Source organism: Agelaius tricolor, unplaced genomic scaffold, assembly GCF_023055355.1.
Source record: "Agelaius tricolor isolate 1412-34295 unplaced genomic scaffold, bAgeTri1.0.p SCAF_7, whole genome shotgun sequence".
In the NCBI taxonomy this organism is placed as follows: Eukaryota; Metazoa; Chordata; class Aves; order Passeriformes; family Icteridae; genus Agelaius; species Agelaius tricolor.
In genome coordinates, this window is record NW_027269267.1 from 26159478 (window position 1) to 26180134 (window position 20657).

A 20657-nucleotide genomic window follows, 5' to 3' on the forward strand; every position below is an offset into this window, starting at 1 on the left:
TGACTCCCAAGGGTTCCAGCAGAGTAAGGGCAAAAGGCAAAAAAGGCCCCAGACCTGGTTGATCTGAGGGTAATTGTTAATTAACTGCACACAACTCTCAGTAAATATAAGACTAGTACCAAAATCCTGCAATGGGAAGGGTTATATAAATCAGTATTGTTCTAACTGGCAGGTTCTCCTTTCTTAACCTGTGAAAAAAATTATAAACTTTCAATTACAAAAAGCAACACACTTGTGTGAAAGATAATTGTGTTTTTATTTTTCTAAGCTCGCACTTGTAGAACATAATAAATGACCTGATATAATGACAACTTTGCAAAAGAAGAATCCCCCTCTCCCCAACATCTGGACAGCAATATATAAATATTTACAATGAAAAAAATAGGAAAGTGAAGAGAATGAAGTCAACATTAGCCAAGTCAGTTTGTTTCTACATATCTGATTTTGAACATTAAGTACTCAAGATTGACCAACACTTTCCTTCACTGAGGCTTTAACCTCATTTTTAGCTCTTATGTGCAACAGATACACTCCTGACTCTGCTTTTATAGTTTGCTCCTGTACAGTAACCATAGAATTTCCCCACTAAATTTTTATTCCAGGTTTTTAACTTTGAAAACAACAAAAAAATTAAATATAACTTTATGTCTCCTGATACAAAGTTTCTCACACAGTCAAACACATCACAACACTGAAAATCAGCATAACGAAATGCTGTATAGCTTCTTAACAAGGACAATAGGTCTGGGTCCTGATCTGTTGGCTTTAACAAAAACTCTCTTCAAATAGAACAAGTACATATAGAAAAAATAACCTTCTTATTTTCTTATTAAAAAAGGAAATGGTGCTTTCTATAAACAAAAGAACATGTGATTTTTTTGACACAGATATAAGTTACAGTGGAAAAAGCTCAGAAAGCTTCAAATAAAATTGGCATTTATTTAAAAGGATGGTTTAACCAGTTGATTGGATGAGGTTCAATCAGCCCATACAGTCTGGTAATTCTAGAAACATCAGTGTAAAAAACCCTGCTTTTTTTGCTTTCTGCTATGCAGTGTCACACAAGCACTGGCTGAGAACACGTTGTCTGCAGCAGTGGAGACACGGATGCCACAGTCTGGCTGCACTGTGTCACTGCTGGTGGCCGTGGTGGCCCTGGCAGTGGTGTCACATGTGCGAGCTCCGCCTGCCCCGCGTGCCCAGCGACACCCGCAGCCGCGGCTCCCGGGCCTTGTAGTGCTCGTTGAAGTCCAGCCTGAAGCTCAGGAACCGAAGGCTCTCGTCTGAACTGGTTGTCAGCAGGACCAAGAACTGCTGGACGATTCCCTGAAGAGGAAAGAAAAACCCAAGAGACAGTTAAGGAAGCATCCCCAGTGTGTTTTGAACAGGAATATCAGGCAGTGCACAGATCAGGTAAACAGACAGAATCTGGGAAAAGGCAAGCACAAGGGTTCATATCCAACAGTTATGGTGGATTCACTCTTTCTGCAAAAACCCAGAGCTTTGTTTTTACTTTTCAAATATCTTCTATGCATGCCAGAGTCTCCAGTGCAAACAGCCTGGCCAGAGTCTCCAGTACAAACAGCTTGGTCTGTTAAAGTGTGTTCCCCACTCCCTGTGCCCTGCTGGCACACTCCATCTGTCTGAAGGCTCCCAGGCTGCAGAGCAGCTGCCTCTGTGTGCCACTGCCTCAGGACAGCATTCAGGATCCAACCTGTGCCAACAGGAGACCTCACCTTGAGTCCATGTTGCAGGCACAATGCCATCCAGGCCAGCATTCAGGCACTGCTGGCTTCAAACACACCCATTTGATATGGCTTGCACAGCAGCACAGGGCACCCAGAACAGCAAACATATGCCCAGGAGGGCAGTCAGTGCTGCAGACCCAACTAGACTGAGCATTTGGAGCAATTTGAAGGGGGATTTGCACTTGGCAGGTGGGAGGTACACTTCTGCATCCCATCTTCCCAATCAGCTCTAGACACGCCACTGCAGGAGCCGCACAGGACACAGGACAGGAGAGGACTCTGGGAGGATGGGAATACTCATTGGAAGAGCTCATTCCTAATCTCCAGTAAATAGTAACATGAACATGCTCATAACTAGAGCACTCCATTACTTCCAAAGGTGACCAAAGCTGGAAATCCTGTTTGGAAAATCCATAATAGGGCTCAGAATGAATACAGTCCAAGGAGGCAAAACCTACATTGCCAAATTGTAGCAATCTTGTAGAGCACATAAACCATAATTTATTTACAACCTACATTTAAAGGCCTAGGCTCATTTTTCTGGGGAATGATAGCTTTAGCATCAGACACAACAAATAAAGACAAAGCCAGAATAAATTACTTACAGAAGAAAGCCTGAACATGTTACCCCAAACATCTTATCCACTGCCCCCCCCTCCCCCGCCCTCCACTCCCAGTGAGCTTAATTTTAAGTGTCAGGCCCTTAATAAGAAACTTTGTGCAGTCTTTAATAGCAATGACTTGCAAAGACTGAGAAAAAAAAGGAATGCAGAAGGAATTCTATTTTTTACCCTTCAGACTACACCAAAAGATAGCTATTACTTTTGCTACTGGAGGAAGAAGACAACTTACATGAAAAGACTCTTCTCCTTTGTTTGGGGAATATAAATGATCACAAAACCTTTGACTACTAACCAACAGTGAACACAGGCTTATAAGTAGAGAAGGAAAAAACAAAGACCTCACTCCAAAAACTGCACACACATGAATACAGAAGTTACATCTACTCAATATTTGAAATTCATTTCCACACAAAGCTCAGCATATTTTAGAAAAATATAATTTAAGAGGCACCTGGTAAAAGTGAGTGAGTATTCGCAGCTGTGAGCACATTTTAGGTATTGAGTCTTGAAATTCTTTGATCCTCTTGTTCTCTTCTTCCTCTTCTGATGCAGTTACACCCCACTTGCCCTACACAGAAACCAAACAAGCTGAGAGGTGAAGCATCACATGATTCAAGTTGCTAACTGGGCCACCTTCTGCCCAGCTACATCAGGTTTATAAAAACCAGCCATTGCCACAGAAAGACAAACACAGAGCCTCCAAAATGGAAACTATCAGACCCCCCCTTAGTGGTTATACAGCACATAAAAGAAATAAGAGGTTTATTATTAGCAAGGCAAGTCTCACCAACACTGCATGTCAGTCTTGCAGCAAGGAGGCAGACATGGAGCTACAGCATTTTTTGGGTTCCATTTACTTCATCTAAAAGAGCCCAAAATTTCTCATCCTCCAAAGTCCACTAGAGAAATCAATTCAGATTTTGGGCAAGACAGAAATCAAAAACACCACTCAGTCGTTTTGCCTGAAGTCACCAGCAACTTCTGATGACTTTTACATCTGTCCCAACTACATTTCTCATTTTTACTGCACTGCTACATGGTATCTAAAATCCTCCATATGTCAAAAACCTCCATTCATTTTCACATTCTAGAAATGTCCTTTTTGTACCTCAAGCTCACGCTGTTTTTTCCTCTCTTCAAATTGCAACCTCAGCTGCAGCTCCTCCAGAGCAGCTCTGTACATTGCATCTTGGGCATTCTGGAGCTCAATGATCTGGTCAAAAACTGCTCGAAGCTGATTGAGAAGTACCTGTGAGATAGGTAACAAAATAATTAAACAGCTGTACAGCACAAGAGCTTTAAGTTACCACCCTTCGCCAGAAAAGGAGCAAAGAAAAAAGTAAAAAAAAAAACCAAAAAACCAAAAAAAAACCAAAAAACACCACAAAAACTAAAAGAAAAAAAATATTTTTTACACAGCTGGAGAGACTGTTCTGCAAAGCCCTAAGCCAGTTGTTCCATGCTCACACAACTTCTCAGGATGAAAAAGAACTGGCCCACACTACAGCAAGCTTTATTATCAACATGTGTTCCTATGTCTGGGCAGTAGGTACTGAACCACCATTACAAAATCTTATATCAGCGAAATAAAAATGACTTTTCCCTTTGCCCCTACAATGTTAAAGAAGGTTGTTCCTGACATATATGCCAAGATCATAAAGTTACAATTACATGCAAAGGAGAAGACTCACCCTGGAATCACTATCCAGCAAGCACCGAGCTATGATTGTGTCCAGAAAAACTTCATGAGCTGCAATGATGTGATCCAAGTCCTGTGCTTGTTGGACCTTGTTCCAGAGTTCATCCCATGAACATTCAAGCACCTGGAGCAATGATACAGGATTGGGCTCTTTTGATTTGCTAGATGACAAGCTCGTTGAAATTTAAGACACACAACACACACAGAATATTGCAAGTACTTCATTTTCTAAGTAATTAATTGTGTGGGTAGAGTATACCTCAAATGTAATGTAATACTGCATTTGATGAATGAAATGGACCATTTCTGATGCCAGAACATGACACTGATGCAGCACACCAGAAAGCTCTGTAAAAAATCCAAAGAGACAGCATGTTAAAAGACTGCAAGGACAAGCACAGCCAACAACAAATCAGCTTGGTAAATTCTTTTCACCATATTGAATACTTCATAACACAGCCACTAATCTTAGATGGTAGCAGCAGTGACATTCTGAGGCCAGGTGTCCTCTCCCATCCACCAGAAGTTCTTAATTATAAAACAATAAATTTTTAAGTATTACTATGCCATAATAAAGGGTAACTCTCAATCGTTATTTTTTACTGAAAGACATGTAGATAGAGGAAAAAAAAAATTCAAGAGTGAGCCAGTACAGATGCTCACAAATATGGCTATATTCTCTAGCTGAGAAATAGGATCAAAAAGTCCTGGTCCATGAAACATACACCAGGAGCCACTACATTTCAGAGCTTTCCTATTTCTTCTCAAACATCTTTCTCTTAGCCTCTTCTGTTCTTAGCTAAACAAAAGCAGAGGGAATAAGTAAAGGTAAAACTAGTAAACTCAGAACTGTGCATGCATGAGACTTAATAATTAACAGACAGCATAAGAAAGAGGGAGACATGGGGTACAAATAAGAAGGCATCAAGGAAGATGAATACAAAGGGATGGAAGAGTTACAGTCTCACAACCAGGCCAGCATAAAGATACTTAGATTAGTGCAGCTTTTCAAGACAGGAATCAATGATTGAGTAAAACAACAGATACGAAACTTCTATTTACAATTATGTTATTTTACTTTGATCATCCTTACCACCATCTACCATTAAACAGCCAGTCAAGAGGAGCACTAAAATGCAAAATTAATCTGTACATAATTCATCAGACACTCTTTTCCCTCTTAACATGCAGTTTAAAATAAGATGCAGTTTAAAGTAAGATGCAGTCATCTGTATCCATTTTACAAGCATGTCATCCATCTGGACACCTCTCACCTGGCATACTTTTCAGAAGCTTTGCATTGCACATGTGCCCTTTCCATATATCAGTAAGAATATACTCCATTCTCTTTGCTCTCCAAAGGAAATTAAATACCCTTAGATAGTGGCTCATGCACTCACGTGTAAATACCTACAAAACAAATACCAGTACAAATTAATAGACACACTGTATGTCCTGAAGTACCAAGAACAACTTCACAGTTCATCTTATCTGATCTATGCAGTTTATTGGGATATATTGTAAAAAAAAAAGTTTCCAGGAAATCCCAGAGCTTTTGGAAAGATCCCTCCTTGAGGGCTGAACAGGGCACTGCTGGAAGTGTAAGAAGGGGTGAACAAAACTAAGCCTAAGCCTATTTTGAAACTGCATAAGAAAATTCCTTCTGCTGGTCAAAGTCACAGTTTGTCCTGCTTAAAAAAAAAGTTCTTTATAGAGGCTAAATACATTCAGATAAACAATGCAACTACCTATCAAGTGCCATTTAGACAGCATAACTAAGTTCTCCACAAATAGATTCCTCAGTTCCTTTCAAATTTTCCCAAATTAGTATCTACAGATGAGTAATTATAAAAGAATAGGAGCACTCAATTTATTAAGTCCTTGCTAAAAACTGTGGTGGAACAAATTAATTACTGATTTTCAGTAATGATTGTTTTAAATGTAGCTTTTCAGCACTCACACTAACTGGCAAGAACTGAGATTTTTGCTTAACTGTTGATACAGTGGGTACATGCTAGATGCAAAAAAAAAAAAAAAAAAAAAAATATCTGATTTCACACTCCAGAACAAAAAAAGGTTACTTAAATTAAAAAAACCATAGCAATTTAATTCAGCACCCAAAACACATTCACAGCCAGCAGTGTATGATATTACCGTTGCTATTGGCCCATCAACATGATAGTCCAAGCTAAAGACATCCCATCCAGTGTCCCCAGGAGATACCTGTATTAAAAAGATATGGTACTGTCAGTGTACAATCAGAGCATACTAAAGCTGAAGATGAGCATCACTTGCTTACTCTTTCATTCTGAAGGGCCTGTGAGCAAACAAGCATCCACACCAACAAGAGATACAGGAGCTCCTTGTTGAAAGTAGCAGATTAGGCAAAAATGGATCAAACTGTGTGATACAAGGGTGAGGCTGATCTCACACAAATACTGATGTTTGCAATGTCAGTGTTTCTCCACTGAACCTAGTAAATGAAAATACCAGTAAGGACAAATTTCTTTGGCATCTGAAAGAGATTTATTTCAGATGCTACAGTTCATCACTGAAGTCTCACCTCAGGGATAGAAGATTTCAAATTAACTCAAGTTTCTTACCACAGGCCTCTCCCATGAAATGTGCTTTCATTGCTTCTCTTTTTCTTAACTAGAGGCAAGAAGGAGGCACACAACCCAGCCTGCCCCTTCCTGCCCAAATTCTTTTAAGAGCAACAGCATTAAGAGCTGTCTGGAAAACCTCAAATTAGCACCACCAGCATCAATTTCTGTTAGGCCCCAAATACTCATCCTTATATTGTCAATGGCTGTAAATCCACATCTTGAAAAACAAATAGACAATAGACAGGGAAGGCAAAAAGATGATGACTTATTAAATGACCTTTATATTACTCAAAGTAAACTTCAGTGGAAAGGAAGGGGGAAATGTATTCACATATGAAAACTGTTTCATAGAGATGTCTGCATGTATACACACAAACAAAGGCATCTTTCAGACCAGAGTCACCATGACACAACAGACCTCCAGAAGTCGAACATCCAATCGCTTGAGAATCTCGGGATTATCGAACTGGGCATTCGTGGCCCTCACCGCTGTTTCCAGGATTCCAGTCAGATTATGCTGATATAAGGTTGTAGCTGGACGTGCAAGCTCTGGCCTGTGGTTATGGAACAGCCATAGCACATTACTGAAATACTCTGCAGCAGCAATTCAGTAGTAACTGCAGCACAGCAAAACCCTTTTCTAACCGAAATTCAAAACTATTACTCTTTCAGACTTCATCATGAAGAAAATCAGTGAGCAAGATATTTGCACAGAGCATGAGCAGAAAATGTCTATTCATATGCAGCTACACTCCTGAATATGAGCATGAGGAGCAACTTAATCCTCATTTAATGCCAGTAATTTGAAGTTACTAGGATTGCTAGTTTAGCTAGTCTGTAATTTGAATTGCATTCAAATCTTAAATGAGGCAGATTACATCATTAGCACATCAAACCAATAATTTCACTTCAGTTTTGAGAAACTTACTGATAGCCATCTCACAGGCTCAGAAGTGCTGGCAGGAAGACAGAAACCCACCCCATCTATGTAACTTCAACTTTCCAAAGAGTTGCAACATGCAACTCTTGTAATACTCTCTGTCCCTAAAAAAAGGAGAGAAGACTGGAAAACTTCTCACTCCTTCTGTCTCAAATGTAATACTGACTCCACAAATCAACCTCACTTGGCTTCACATTAAAAAGCATGGTCATATACTGTTGATTTTGATTTACAAACAAGTTAATGAAAGCCTTAGTACAAAGCCGGCCTTCTGGATGAAAGAAAAGCTTTGCAAGCCAATGCTTTTGATGGAAGAAGTTTCATCAGTAGCACCAGCATGTAAAAATGAACTTGCAAATAATCTTAAAGAATTGGATTCAGTAGCTGTGGGTGCACCGGATGCTTGAAACAGAAGCTGGTGAGGAATCAAATAGATTTTTCAAAGTACTCTGAAGGTTTTGACATTATGTTTTAGACCAAACACCTCCAAAATATAGAGGCCTAATAATTCCAGCCAAGCTCATCAGCAGCATCAGACGCAGAATGTTTCTGCTGAAATTTGCTGACAGGATCAAGAGAAGTGCCAACATCCTCGAAGCTGTCACAGGGCCAACATAAAGATATCTGTATTAGTACAACTTTTCAAGACTTTGTCAAATGGTACTGTATGTACCACTTATCAAAAAGGAAGAACAAGTTTTAATCCTCAGGGTCAAAGAAACGAAACCCCAAATAAAATTTTAAAGTTATTACTCAAAGATTTGATTGAAGAAGGTACTTAGAGGGTCCTCTTCAAAAAGCAAAACAGTTTCTGTGCTGATCATGCACAGAATTATCAGAAATTGAACATAATTACCCTTCCTATTGTCTTACTTGAGCAAGTCCATTAAATGCCTGATAAAGTCTCCTTGACCAAGTAACAAGTAGCGCCTCATGGCCTGCATGTGTTCCAGCAAATTGTACTTCTTATTGAGAACATCCAGCAGGTATTTGCTGGTTTCAAAATAAGCTGCATCAATTTTCTCTTGAAATGCATTTTCCAGATCTGTGAACAAATCAGCAGCTAAAAGAAAATAAAAATAAAAATTAAATTAGTATTTTTCAAAAACTGAAGCAAACAAGCTTTGGAGTTGAAACACACAAACAGAAAAACTGCCATTTCTTCTGACACACTGTGTTATACATTTGCCATAGCCAAAGCGAAAGCAAGTCTAAAGCACTTCAACAATATTACTTTTAATCTGTGCCCAGATTGTACTTGCCAGTTGAAGCTCATCTTATGTATATAAGAAGTTGGGGATTTTCAAGCTTGCTGAAATACTGCAGTTTACAAATCAAATCATTTATCGAGCTCTAAAAGCCCAGAATTAGGAAAAACCTTTGATGGGCGGAATCTAAATCAGAAGGCACTTCTAAGGGTGTGGGGAAAAATAAATCAAAGAATCAGACTGTTAAAACACTCAACAGAAGAGAGCTTCCATAGATAAAGAGAATGAGAGAAAAGGGAATGTGCTGGAGTTATGTGGGGGACAGCCAGCAACCTGACATTTTCTCTCCATCTTTTATGCATGGCAGTTTGGGGACAGAAAGCAGGAAGCATTAGAAAGCAGTAGGAAGCTTATTTCACTGTTTTCTACAACTACAAGCTCATCAAGAAAGGAACTCCACTAAAATTGTTATGAGATAGCAACTGTGGCCTCTTCAGGCAATATGGAGCAATACTCCAAACACTGGATTGCCAGCTATCATAAGATTCAGACCTTCTTTAGCATTAAAGGATATACTCCCACTTGAACTACTCAATTAATAAAAGGCTTATGAATAGAAAAAAATAACCAGTGGCTCCAATAAAGAATTCACTCTAAGAAGGGAAGTCTAAAATTCTGGTTCACTGACATTCTTGGAAATTTCCAAACTATCATTCAGTAACCAGTGAAACTCTCCGTAAGACACAAAAAGTTCAAGAGATGTCAAAGAGATGACACTTTTATAATACATTGCTGTGCTTAAAATCCTTTGACTAGAGAAATACTACTTAGTCAGGCAGCACATGTCAACCTTAGGGATGTGAGAATTAATACAGCCTGCAGTAAGTGCAAGTCTCTTTGCTCAAGGTGCTGCGAGCCTTGCAGGCAAAACAAGAGAAGGAAAAGGCCAAGCCAGAAAGAGTCACCAGTTGATCTCTTCAGCCTCTGGACACAGAGGCTGGGCCTAGCACTGGCTCAAGGCACAAGCAAAGCCAGCAGGCAACTCCCTGGCTTGTCTATAGCCAGCCCAGCATGTGAGGCATGGGGGCCTGTCTCCACTCACACAGGGGTGTGTGTGTGTGTCTAAGCAGTAGCTCTGGGATACACAGACCAGTCTCAATTTCTTACTATCTCAAGCAGAAAAAGCAGTCTTTCCCCTCTCCTTAGTACTGATCCTTTTGCCTTGAAGGAAGTGATCTGGCCACAGCCCTTCACCTCAGACTGGAAAGTCAAGTTTACATCTGTAGCTGTAATGCACCACCTCTGCATACACACACAGCCCCCAGCACAGGCAAAACACAGCATTCCTGTCTGACATGCAAAACTGCTAAAAAGGTTGTTTACATCAACAAACACAAGGCTTAGGCACAAGTTTTGAAAACTGTGCAAAATTATCTCAGAACAGTGAAGAGCCAGAAGTGGATAAAGGGTCAGACTAAAATCACTGACAGGCAGGTCCATGAGCTGCTACTGTATATAGTGTCATTCATGGTCCAGAAGTCCCCAAACTACAGACAGCTACATGTTGGAGCTGAGGTCACTTTATTGGCCTTTTTTACTGTTCTTCTTTCCCAAATGCTACAATTCTCTGCCAGGCAGGATGACCAACTTCTACACAGTTATGTCAGACTTCTTGTTTTAATACATGTTCAGACAGTTTTCCACACCACAATTATTTCAGCATCAAAAGGAAACTGGGCAAAGATGATAGTTAAGGTTCCAAAGCAAATGAAAGAAATAAATAATACAGCCAAACCCCTGAAATGTTCAGATTTAAAATGAGAAAAAGCATCCAGAACTCAGGCTGGCATCCTAGCTTTCCATTATCTTAATAATAAGTAATTATCTAAAGGGACTTTCAGGATACTGTTAGATGGCACAAACAAGCACAAAAGGAAGCATTTCCAACATCCCTGACTTAGAATGATCTTTCAGGATTAATGGGTAAAATACCCTAAACACAAATGCAGTTTCATGCAGAATTAAAGCAGTGCAATACCATGAGGTATAAGGCTGCCACCTGTAAGCTCAGCACGCCTTCAGCACACTGCAGATAGAGTAATATATTTCTAAAACTACACTTCTGTCTCAAACAGTTATTCTCAGCACTTAGGATAATGTAGGTGTGCTTTGAAGCTCTCATCCCCTACATAATAGGAAGCCTTTATTTGTGCAGATCTTCCATTCAATCAAGGAGAGAGAGAAACAAGTGCAAACTTAAAGAAATATTGGAAAAGCGTGGTCATAAATGCTGTATAAAGTGGTGAAAGTAGTGCAGCCAAAGAATGGTTTTTTCCTTTTTTCCAGGAGTAGCTGGCAAGATGATTGTTCAAATGCATTTACAGCCCTTATTCACTTAACCCTGACCCCTTTCTGCACTTTAGGCTTATCTTTGACTAGCAAGCACTGAACATGGTACAAAAATCACATTAGAAGACATATTCTTCCAGATATGAATGGGATTTTATCACTAGAATGTTTTTCACTGAGGTACTCATGCCAGAAGCCCACACTATGAAGAGTTAATACTAAAACTAATCCAAGGTTATTGGGAGGTGAAAAAAGCCCAACAAATCTAAACCTAACAACCCCATATACACAAGCTTTGAAGTCATATATAAGTATTATATGTTATAAAATGTTAAGTATGTTCTTTGAAAACAACAATTTGACAGAAAAATATTTAAATTAGCATCAGAACATTTATCTCAGCGAGCTATATCTGAACAGTTATACTATCTTTGGTATATGAAACAAGTTATCAAAAGAAGTTACAGCAGCAAAATAACCCTTCCACCAGAAGGCAGCAATCTGCTCTTTCTTGGAGATGTAGCAGCATCCTACACATTCTTTGCTTAGTATTTAGACCAAGTCTCCTTGGTTTAGATGTTTACTATTTGCTACCTTTCATCATAATAATGTTGATTTCATTGCAACAAATATGCCACCAAAAAACAACCACAAATGGTATAGAAGTTCTCATTCACTAAAACTGAGTTCTATTCTAAATAAAACAAAATTACCTGAAAGAATTTAACGGTTAAGTTTTGGTTCCATGTCCATCAGCTGGATGAATGGCAATCCCATTTTTAGGTAATCTTCAAAAAGAATTTTACTAACCTTCCACCTACTTTCTGACATATTGATATAGTGCATTTACAGAAAGGCTAGAAAGGCTTCTGTTCTGTTTTTACTGCTTATTCCATTATTTACAACTAACTGAGTATCTTTATTTTTCGACCACAGAATTAACTGAATATTATGGAATTGTATGATGGAGTATATTTGATGAGAAGTCAAACATACTAAATCCTTATTGCAGCACTCAAGAATATCCCTGCTCCCACCCCAGCCGAGGCAGCTAAAGGCAAACTGTTTTTTAAATGGTTTCATTCACTAATTCAGTACATAAACAATCATCCAGCAAACCTATCAAATTAACAAAATGATACACATGCATCAACATACATCTTTTGTAAAAAAACAAGTATACATTAATTTATCTATACTTTAAGGCAGATGGGATTTCTGTACTCCTTTCCACCCTGCCATCCAGCTTACAGTCTAAACCACAGAGTATGGGAGGTCAGTCCAAAGGGGAAATACTGAATAACATTAATACTGTACCATCTTTTGAAGACTCCGCAGATTTTGCAACAGCAATCATCTTTGTGGATGGAGTTTGGTCATGACAAACTTGATGCAAGAAGTTTATGGATTTTCCTATTAAAAGGACCTGAACAAAACAGGATTTTTTTAAAAAAATATTTGCTTATAAGAAAAAAAATAAAATACCAAACAAAGAAGATAAAATAAAATAAAATACCAAACAAAATACCAGGACAAGATATTTTGTCATCTTTCTGTGCTCTTAGTTGCACAATCCCAACCACAGCATTTTAGAATAGCAATGCTAATATGAAAAAGGTTTTAAATACATTTTTAAACTTCTTTTCCCCCTACCTGAGATCTCCTCCAAGTTTAACAGTTAGAGAATGGAAAGGAGAAACAGTCCTATAGCCTTCCTCAGCAAACAATTCTAAAATTCTTGAGAAGATTATTTTTTGTCAGATTTGGCCTCTATTTTCTCAATAGAAATCTAAGCAGCAGCACAGGGTAAACAAAGCATCAGAAGATGAACTTTTAGATTCATACCTTTTTTGACTGCTCCATTGTAATAAAAGATGGGATCATTGATTTCCTCAAAGTGTATTTGTCATGCCACAACCGATCAGTTTTAACTGTAGGATCTGAAGCTACAAAAAACTGAAGATTGAAATAAATATTTAAAGCAAAAGATTAATGTAAACTCTAACCTATAGTTTCAAATATTATTTCTCCCATTTTAACAGATGCAGAGGGGAAAAAAGAAAATACAAGAAAAGGAAAAACCCAAAATAATTTTGCAATTGATATGGTCAAATGCTCCAGTCTCTCAACTCCACACAAGAGAATCCCCTCATTTGTAAAAAACTAAAACTACTTTATTAATTTTGTTGAAGTGAAGTTTGGATGGATTATGTCCTCATCTTGTCAAACAATATACCTATTTTCTGGACACAAACTCTTTTCACTGCCTCCAATTACCATTTTCCCCAAGAATTGCCAATTGTCTTTGTTCAAAACTGTCTATCATATGAAATTTATAGCTTTCAGTACAATACATTCAATAATAATTTTCAATATTAAGAACACTCTTCCAGTGCACATGCAGAGGTTAGAGCTAACAAACTACCTAAGATCCAAAAAACACAAAACCTCATATCTGGGGAGTAGCTGGGAAAAAAAGTATTCTACACTTCTAAAAATATATTCATATACATTTTACACAATTCTGACCTTAAAGATCAGCTGCCACTGTCACTCACTCAAATTTTGACCAAAATAAGGACATTCCAAGAAAACAGACAGCATATTTGACTCTCAAGTATAATTACTCAGATTTGTCTCAGAAGCGCTCAACTAATTTTAAAAAATGATTATTTGGCTTCTTGTAACAAAAAAAAAATTTAAGAAAAAAATATAATCACTTTAAACAGACTGTGCTGATTGGAGATAGGAGTGTTGAGAGAATTTAGAAAAGCATACAAAGTATTTCCAAGAAGAAAAAGGACAATTACTGGAACTTGATGTTACAGAAGTCACAACAAATAACTTTGCAGAGTTTCAATTCTGGAGCTATAAACCTCTTCTACCCAGTTTGACAGACTGAGCTTATTTATCAAAGATAACAGTATGCAGTCTGAGAAAAATATTCTGAGCTTCATTCCAAATACAAGGCTTGCATTCTGAACAGTTACAAAGAACTCTGGATACATTACTGTTGTTACAGTAAGCAAGAAAAGATACAGAGGAATTATTTTGTCTTCAGAAACAAGGACCTACTGTCAGTACACCATTCTGACTCTACTAACCAGACCCAGCATATGATTAGTTGAAGACAACACATTGCAACTGCAGATATTAAATTCATGAAGAATTCATTAAGAAAATGGGATTTCAGGTTATTGTGTGTATTGCTTACTCATGTTATACATTTTCATCACACTCTACTTTTCAAATTCTCCTCTAAGCTTCCCACAGGTTATCACACCACAATGCAAAGAGATGAAGTATTTACTGTAGCATATACATTACCTCATGGTATGTATCCTCCAGCTCTCCATCATAAATCCAGCGATACAGGAAGTTCAGGACAGGATGGGATACTAGGCCAAGAATGTGCTGAACCAGAGATCTCATGTAGGGATCTCCTGTTTTAGTATAGGCATGAACTGCTGAGGCTAGTTCACCACCTTTTCTCCCTGTAAGAAGAAAGGAACAGAAACATTTGAAGGAAAACTATATTCGCCCCATTTAAATTTAGCAGCCACTGCTTTTAGATACCCCTTTGTCATATTGAGCTTGCTAAAGAGCAACTCTGAAATGTAGCAAAAGTAGATTTTTTTATTGCTAACAGGGAATTCCTAGGTTTTAGGGCATGAATTATTAATCTCACTAAAGCATTAAGCAGAGTTATCTGTCTACTTTATGGCAGCTTAGAGGAATGCAAAATTCAAGGCATTAGATCACACACAGAAGTTGATGTTATGCTTCCAGAGAAGCATTAAAGGAGCCTTAGAATGTTTTCCTTCTCTCCTGTACTTGACACTCGCAGATATTCTGTGTGCATACATGCACACAAACAGGGTTTTCATGATTCTTGATTATAGTTGCCCTCATAGCCCCATTAGGGTATATCTCCTGTCTTCTTGTAATTGTAAAGTAAGAGGCTGTGAAAAATAAAGTTAAAAAATAGACTGAATATTTGATTTTGCTGCTATGCTCCACAGCTTACCACTTCCTTGCAGCAGAGGCCATGCAGCTCAAGATTTTCATGAATGTCTTAAAAATAAAGCCCATTAAAAAAAAATTGTTAACAATTCCAATAATTAAGGTAAAGCAAGTATTGTAGGCTTTTTTTTGGCTAAGATGCTCTTTCTGAAGGGCTACAATCTTAAATCTGAAGTACAATTAGGGAGAAACATCAATTACTGGTCAGCTTAGTCACCTACTGGTCAAAGTTCTGGTAAACTCCAACATGACTCTCCCCAGCATCTTCTTGTGGATTGCCAACAAAATCACAGTATTTGCAGATTTGCAAAGTTTTGTTGTTTCACATGAGTCTGAAGACAAGTTACTAATGACTTCTCTATGCCATCATATATAGAGAAATTGCATAATACTCATAAAGAGTGAAGAAACAAAGTCAACCATTTCATAACATATTAGTAGGGCTTTTTCCCTGTACCATTTCTGAAAAACATTAAGTAACTGAAAATAGCATAAAAAGTGCATGCTTAAAATTGAATTTTTTGAGCATGTTCTAGTCTTAAAAAAGTAAGAAGTCTGAATGTATCAACACAGCACTATAATTGGTCATCATTTGTTTAAACTAAAAGAGGGAGAATCTGAACTACCTACTTGAAATTTTCTAAAAAAAAAGAAGTCCAAACAAGCACTAATATTATTGATACCCACCTCTAGCATGCACAACTACTCAGTTACATAAAATCCCCAGAAATATTAAATTAATGTTAAACAGACCTTGACAGTGATCAACAAGTGCTGCAAGGGTCTTTAACCTTATTTTGGGGTCATATGTCCAGACTAGAAGACGGCGAAGTGTTAAACTGCTCTCAAGTCCCAAATTCACGCCCTGATCATCTTCCAGTTGTAACTGATCAAGTTAGAAACAGAAATACACGTCAAAGAACAAAACTGAGGAAGAACTCAGGTTTCATAATTTGTTCTGAAGTCAGACTTTTACTAATACACTTGAAATACCCAGTGTTATGTATTCTCTCATCAAGTCACTGGGCCATAACCTGAGAGCCAATTTTTAGTGGAAATAGACTTGAGCACAGGTGAAAGAACAGAGACAAGCATAAGCTACAATGAGGTAGACAAAGCACAAAGACCAAGAAAGTTAAAGACAGCAAGGTAATAATCATGAAAGGAGAGAAGAGCAAAGATAATAGTCATGAAAGGAGAGAAGAGCAAAGAGAGAAGAAAGCCTGAAAGACAGCCCCGACAAAGAGTAAAGAAAAACATCTAAAGGACAGGCAGGCTGTGAGAAGTAAACTTTTCATTACTGCACATGCAGCTTATTTTAGTTCAATATGTAACAAATTCTGTTCGATGCCTTCCTCCAGAAGCCATCAGAACTTAAGTTAGCCTTATAGTGAGATTAAGGAATTGCTACGTTGAAAGAAAAACACCCAACTTTAAAAGCTACAATAAGAAAACTCTATCATAATGTGACTTCCATGAATCTTCCAACACCATGGAAAATAAAAGCCAAGTATATCCAAGGTGCAAATGCAAATCTTAAACAAAAACAGATGGAATAAGCAGGACAAGAACACAAATTAAGATTACAGAAGCAAGTTCCTGGAGCAGTACAAGGAGACAATCTCTTATATCGGAAGCAGCATCTTTTCTATGACAACCAACCCACTCTGTGCTTTCCCATCTAGCACCTTTTTTTAGTCAAATGCAACATACTAGTTAAATTTAATGCTAGTGTCATCCACATTAAGCTCAGCCTTAGAGCCAGTTAAATTCATTTGCTTCCAAATTCTCCTGGGTCCATGCCTGGGGTTTTTCTTTGGTGTTTTTGGAAATCAGCAATGACAAGAGAGATACATGAACCACCCTTTGACTTTAGGGAAGACATGGTACATCTTCATCATGGAACTGCATTTTTAAATTAGCTGACAATGTGAAAACAACCTGCAAGAAAAAGACCAGAGATGCTTATGGAATAGTAGACAGTATGTTCAGGATTACTCACTCAAGGGCAGAAACATGCTCAGGAGAAGCTCTGAAGACAAAATAAAATTTATAAAGAGAGTACAGAACCCTTTGACAAGATTCTTGTTTTTCTATGACCATACTGCTCTCTAGAACTGCTGTTAACAACTCCTAAGCTGGCAGCCTGTATGAACTCCTGAATCAAAAAATGCCACATACACATAATTTCAAGTCAATTTTCCACATGTTTTCAAGAAGCTAAAAGGTACAGGCTTTTTGTCCATTCTGCAGTGTCACCTTCAAGCCCTTCCACCTTTCAAGTCACAAAAGAATCTCTCCTCCACTGCTGGATCTCCTTCCTTTCATGTCTTTGGGAAGAAATGTAGCCAGAAGCTTCTGAAAAGCTGAACATAACATGACTCTGGGAACCCTTTCAGTTAGGTGCTGAGGGACCTAGATTCCCCAGAAACTTCAGTCTGCTGTTGCAGCAAAGCATTGCTGACACTGTACTTACTGCTCCCTATGAAAAGGCATTTAATCAGCATGCTCAATGCACTCATGAACTCTAACACTGAAGATGAACCTGGCAAGGAGCATGAAGAGTAACAATAAGACCAGCAGTAAAAGTAAGACTGGGAAAAATGTGTCTGAATGATGCTACACGAGGGGTGACACAAAAAAATGGAAAATGCTGAGGTACTGAATGCCTTTTTTGCCTTGGTATTTCAGTAAGAATTGCAGCTGGGGATACCAGATGTCAAGATAACAAGAGAGATAAGTCTGGAACAAGGAAGACTGAGCTCAGAAGGATCAGGCTAGGGTACACCAAACAGATGGGATATGCTTAAGTCTGTGGGTCCTGATGGGATGCTCCAAGTGTTGAGGGAAGGAGTTGCCCAATGTCACTGCAAGGCCACTCTCCATTATTTTTGCAACACAGCAATTAGAGGCAGTTTCTGACAACCCTGAGAAAGCAAATGTCATGCCTCTCCTCAAGAAGGAGAAGCCATAAAACCACACACCAGTGAGACTCACTACATTCCTTGGGATAGCAACTAATCCTGGAAAACCATTTCTGAGCTTATGGAGGACAAAAAGCTTTCTCAGGAATAAAAGCTCAGGGAAAGAAGAAGGAAATAGGAACACTTGTGGTGATGGAGTCTGTCTTCCCAAGCAAGTGTTAAGTGCCCTGAGGCCTGGCTTGCCAGGAGCAGCTGGACATCTGCCTGCTGAAGGAAAGAAGTGAATGAATTCCCTACTTTGCTTTGCTTGCACGCACAGCTTTTGCTTCCCCTTCTACACTCACTAACTTGATTGACTTGTCTTTTTGTCCTCCTTCTATTTTCTCCCCATTCCTCAAGAGACAGGGGGGAGCAAGAGGCTGGGTGGGTGCCTGGCTGCTGCCCAGGGTCAACGCCCCACAAAGGGAAATGCAGTTTCAAAATAAGTAACCCCAGAACTTTTGTCTTTGCCTTACAGGCTTTCCCTCCCACCCTACTCATCTCTTCTGTTGCAAGGTTTGGTGGGGCAGGAAAGGTAGACAAAACTGCATCTCAAAACAGTCTAATATTTTAATGGTCAAGAAGTTTTAGAAGTTAGAAAAAAAAATAAAAATCAAAGCACCAGCAAACCAAGAGAGAAAACACATTTTGGACAGAGCAAGAGGTAATTACAAAAAAATAACTGGATAATAGCCAGGAAAATCAAGCAAAAAGTATATATAACATGCATTCCAAAAGTCAAGAACGTTCAAGAACTGTGAGTTAAAAGAACAGATGCTTTGAAAACATTAACAAAAGCCTATGACAAACAATAAAGATTTTACTGAAGTTAGAGTTTTAAAAGGCAGTATAATTTAGCTTTAGGTCAATTCTCCAAATAAATTTTTCACCATTACGAGTAATGAGCCCCTTGAAAACCTCTTTCAAAGAAAGGCCAGCAGAAGAATGTTTATTTTATTTTAGAGACAGCATCTAGATGCACATACCTACAAACATTTGTGGAAAACCTGCAACATTATCAGCACTGAGTTGGTCTGTATGTAACAGGAAAACAGTAAAACATCCAAATATCTGCAGAACAGATGTCTTTACTCTCAGAAAACAAAAGGACAAGAAAAATGTACAAACTGCCCCACACAGGAAAGAAGTTGGAACTGTTATTACTAGCTGCTATATTGTGCACTGCTGGAAAGATGGACTGGTTTCTTCTCCACTCAAGAATGTGTGACATTGTTCAGGATTTGAATGATAAAGATATTATGCAAGGTGACACTGACAAAAAGGATGCAAAACAGGGACAGAGACTGAGAAATACACATTGTATTCTTTGCTTATGTAACACATCAAATACCAGTGAATTCTTAAGAGAAGAACATTCAAGGGCACACACGCTTAAAGACCAAGAAATGTACACAGAATTGTGTTCACTGTCAACAAAAACTGCTGTACATCCTTTACATTCTAACAGAATAGGTAGGTATTACCTTTTTAGGAGATATTGAGATAACACAGAACAAAATAGTGAAGTTGAATATGTACCACCTAACTCACCTGAGAATGTAAAACAGACAGAAGTCGGTAGTATTCTTTAAGTTCCTGATGTAAGGCTGCACAAAAACTCTGTAAGAGAAAGAGAAGGGAAAAAAAAGGGGAAAAAATAAAAGGAAAAGTCATCAGGAGAAATCTTTCTGATTTAATTCTATCACCACTCTTCCAACATAGTCAGAAATTACCTGAAGGGAATCTTCCTACAAGTTTCAGTATGAAAGCCAATTCTTAGAGTAATGGCCAAAGTATAAGTGCTTCCCTAAGAGCTGCATATACCTTTTCCAGGAATTTCTACACATTATCAAGTGACCTTGTTTCTTGCTACCTTAACTCTATCAACATATTTAATTATGACAAGTGTAACTCTTCAAGTAGATATATCATCTCAGTAATGGAAACAATAATTAGCACTGGGATGTACAAATTATAACATGACCCAGTTGAAGATTTTTTTTTTTATAATGATGTAAGATACAGCATGCAGTGAAGTAACTGAGTTTAAATTTCAGGAAGGCCTCTAACAACAGAACACAAAAATTAGGCAATTATCATTATATTTACAGTATAGACTATATTACATGAACAAGAAATCACAATGCTCAAAAAATACTCCAAATAAGTGCTGCCAGATCAAGAACTATAAAATTTTGACCTTTTATCAATTCACAGTTATATGTGATTCTTCACTTGATATGGAAGAAATGAACAACACAAAGTATATCTTCAGAAATCTGTAAAATGTGCAGAAGTTAATTCAGGCTGGAACTAATGCAAAAACTCTTTGTAAAACAATTCTCAGCACAGCTACTTTAGGTTGTTTAAAAACCAAGATAAATTTTAAAAACAATTCCTGAAATAATACTTGTTTAGTGATAAATATTTTCCATAGTTTAGGGTTTGGGGGAGGTCTTGTTTTACTTTTGTAATGGTCTTAACCTAACATACAAACT

At 38.1% G+C, this 20657-nt stretch overlaps 1 protein-coding gene across 2 annotated transcripts in view; it reads right to left on the bottom strand.

Annotated features, from left to right (window-relative positions):
- Window positions 1–232: 232 nt before the first annotated feature.
- TUBGCP3 (tubulin gamma complex component 3) overlaps window positions 233–20657 on the bottom strand; it is a 49018-nt gene continuing 28593 nt past the window's right edge. For both annotated transcript variants that reach the window (XM_071430632.1, XM_071430634.1), the window contains 14 exons: window positions 19711–19779; window positions 15950–16082; window positions 14501–14667; window positions 13019–13129; window positions 12491–12599; window positions 8490–8679; window positions 7095–7230; window positions 6225–6293; window positions 5345–5480; window positions 4330–4418; window positions 4063–4194; window positions 3480–3620; window positions 2823–2939; window positions 233–1326 (listed from right to left, as the gene is read on the bottom strand). In XM_071430632.1, the coding sequence (XP_071286733.1) occupies window positions 1168–1326; window positions 2823–2939; window positions 3480–3620; window positions 4063–4194; window positions 4330–4418; window positions 5345–5480; window positions 6225–6293; window positions 7095–7230; window positions 8490–8679; window positions 12491–12599; window positions 13019–13129; window positions 14501–14667; window positions 15950–16082; window positions 19711–19779 (1758 nt within the window). In that variant the 3' untranslated portion in view covers window positions 233–1167. The remainder of the gene's footprint in view (window positions 1327–2822; window positions 2940–3479; window positions 3621–4062; window positions 4195–4329; window positions 4419–5344; window positions 5481–6224; window positions 6294–7094; window positions 7231–8489; window positions 8680–12490; window positions 12600–13018; window positions 13130–14500; window positions 14668–15949; window positions 16083–19710; window positions 19780–20657) is intronic.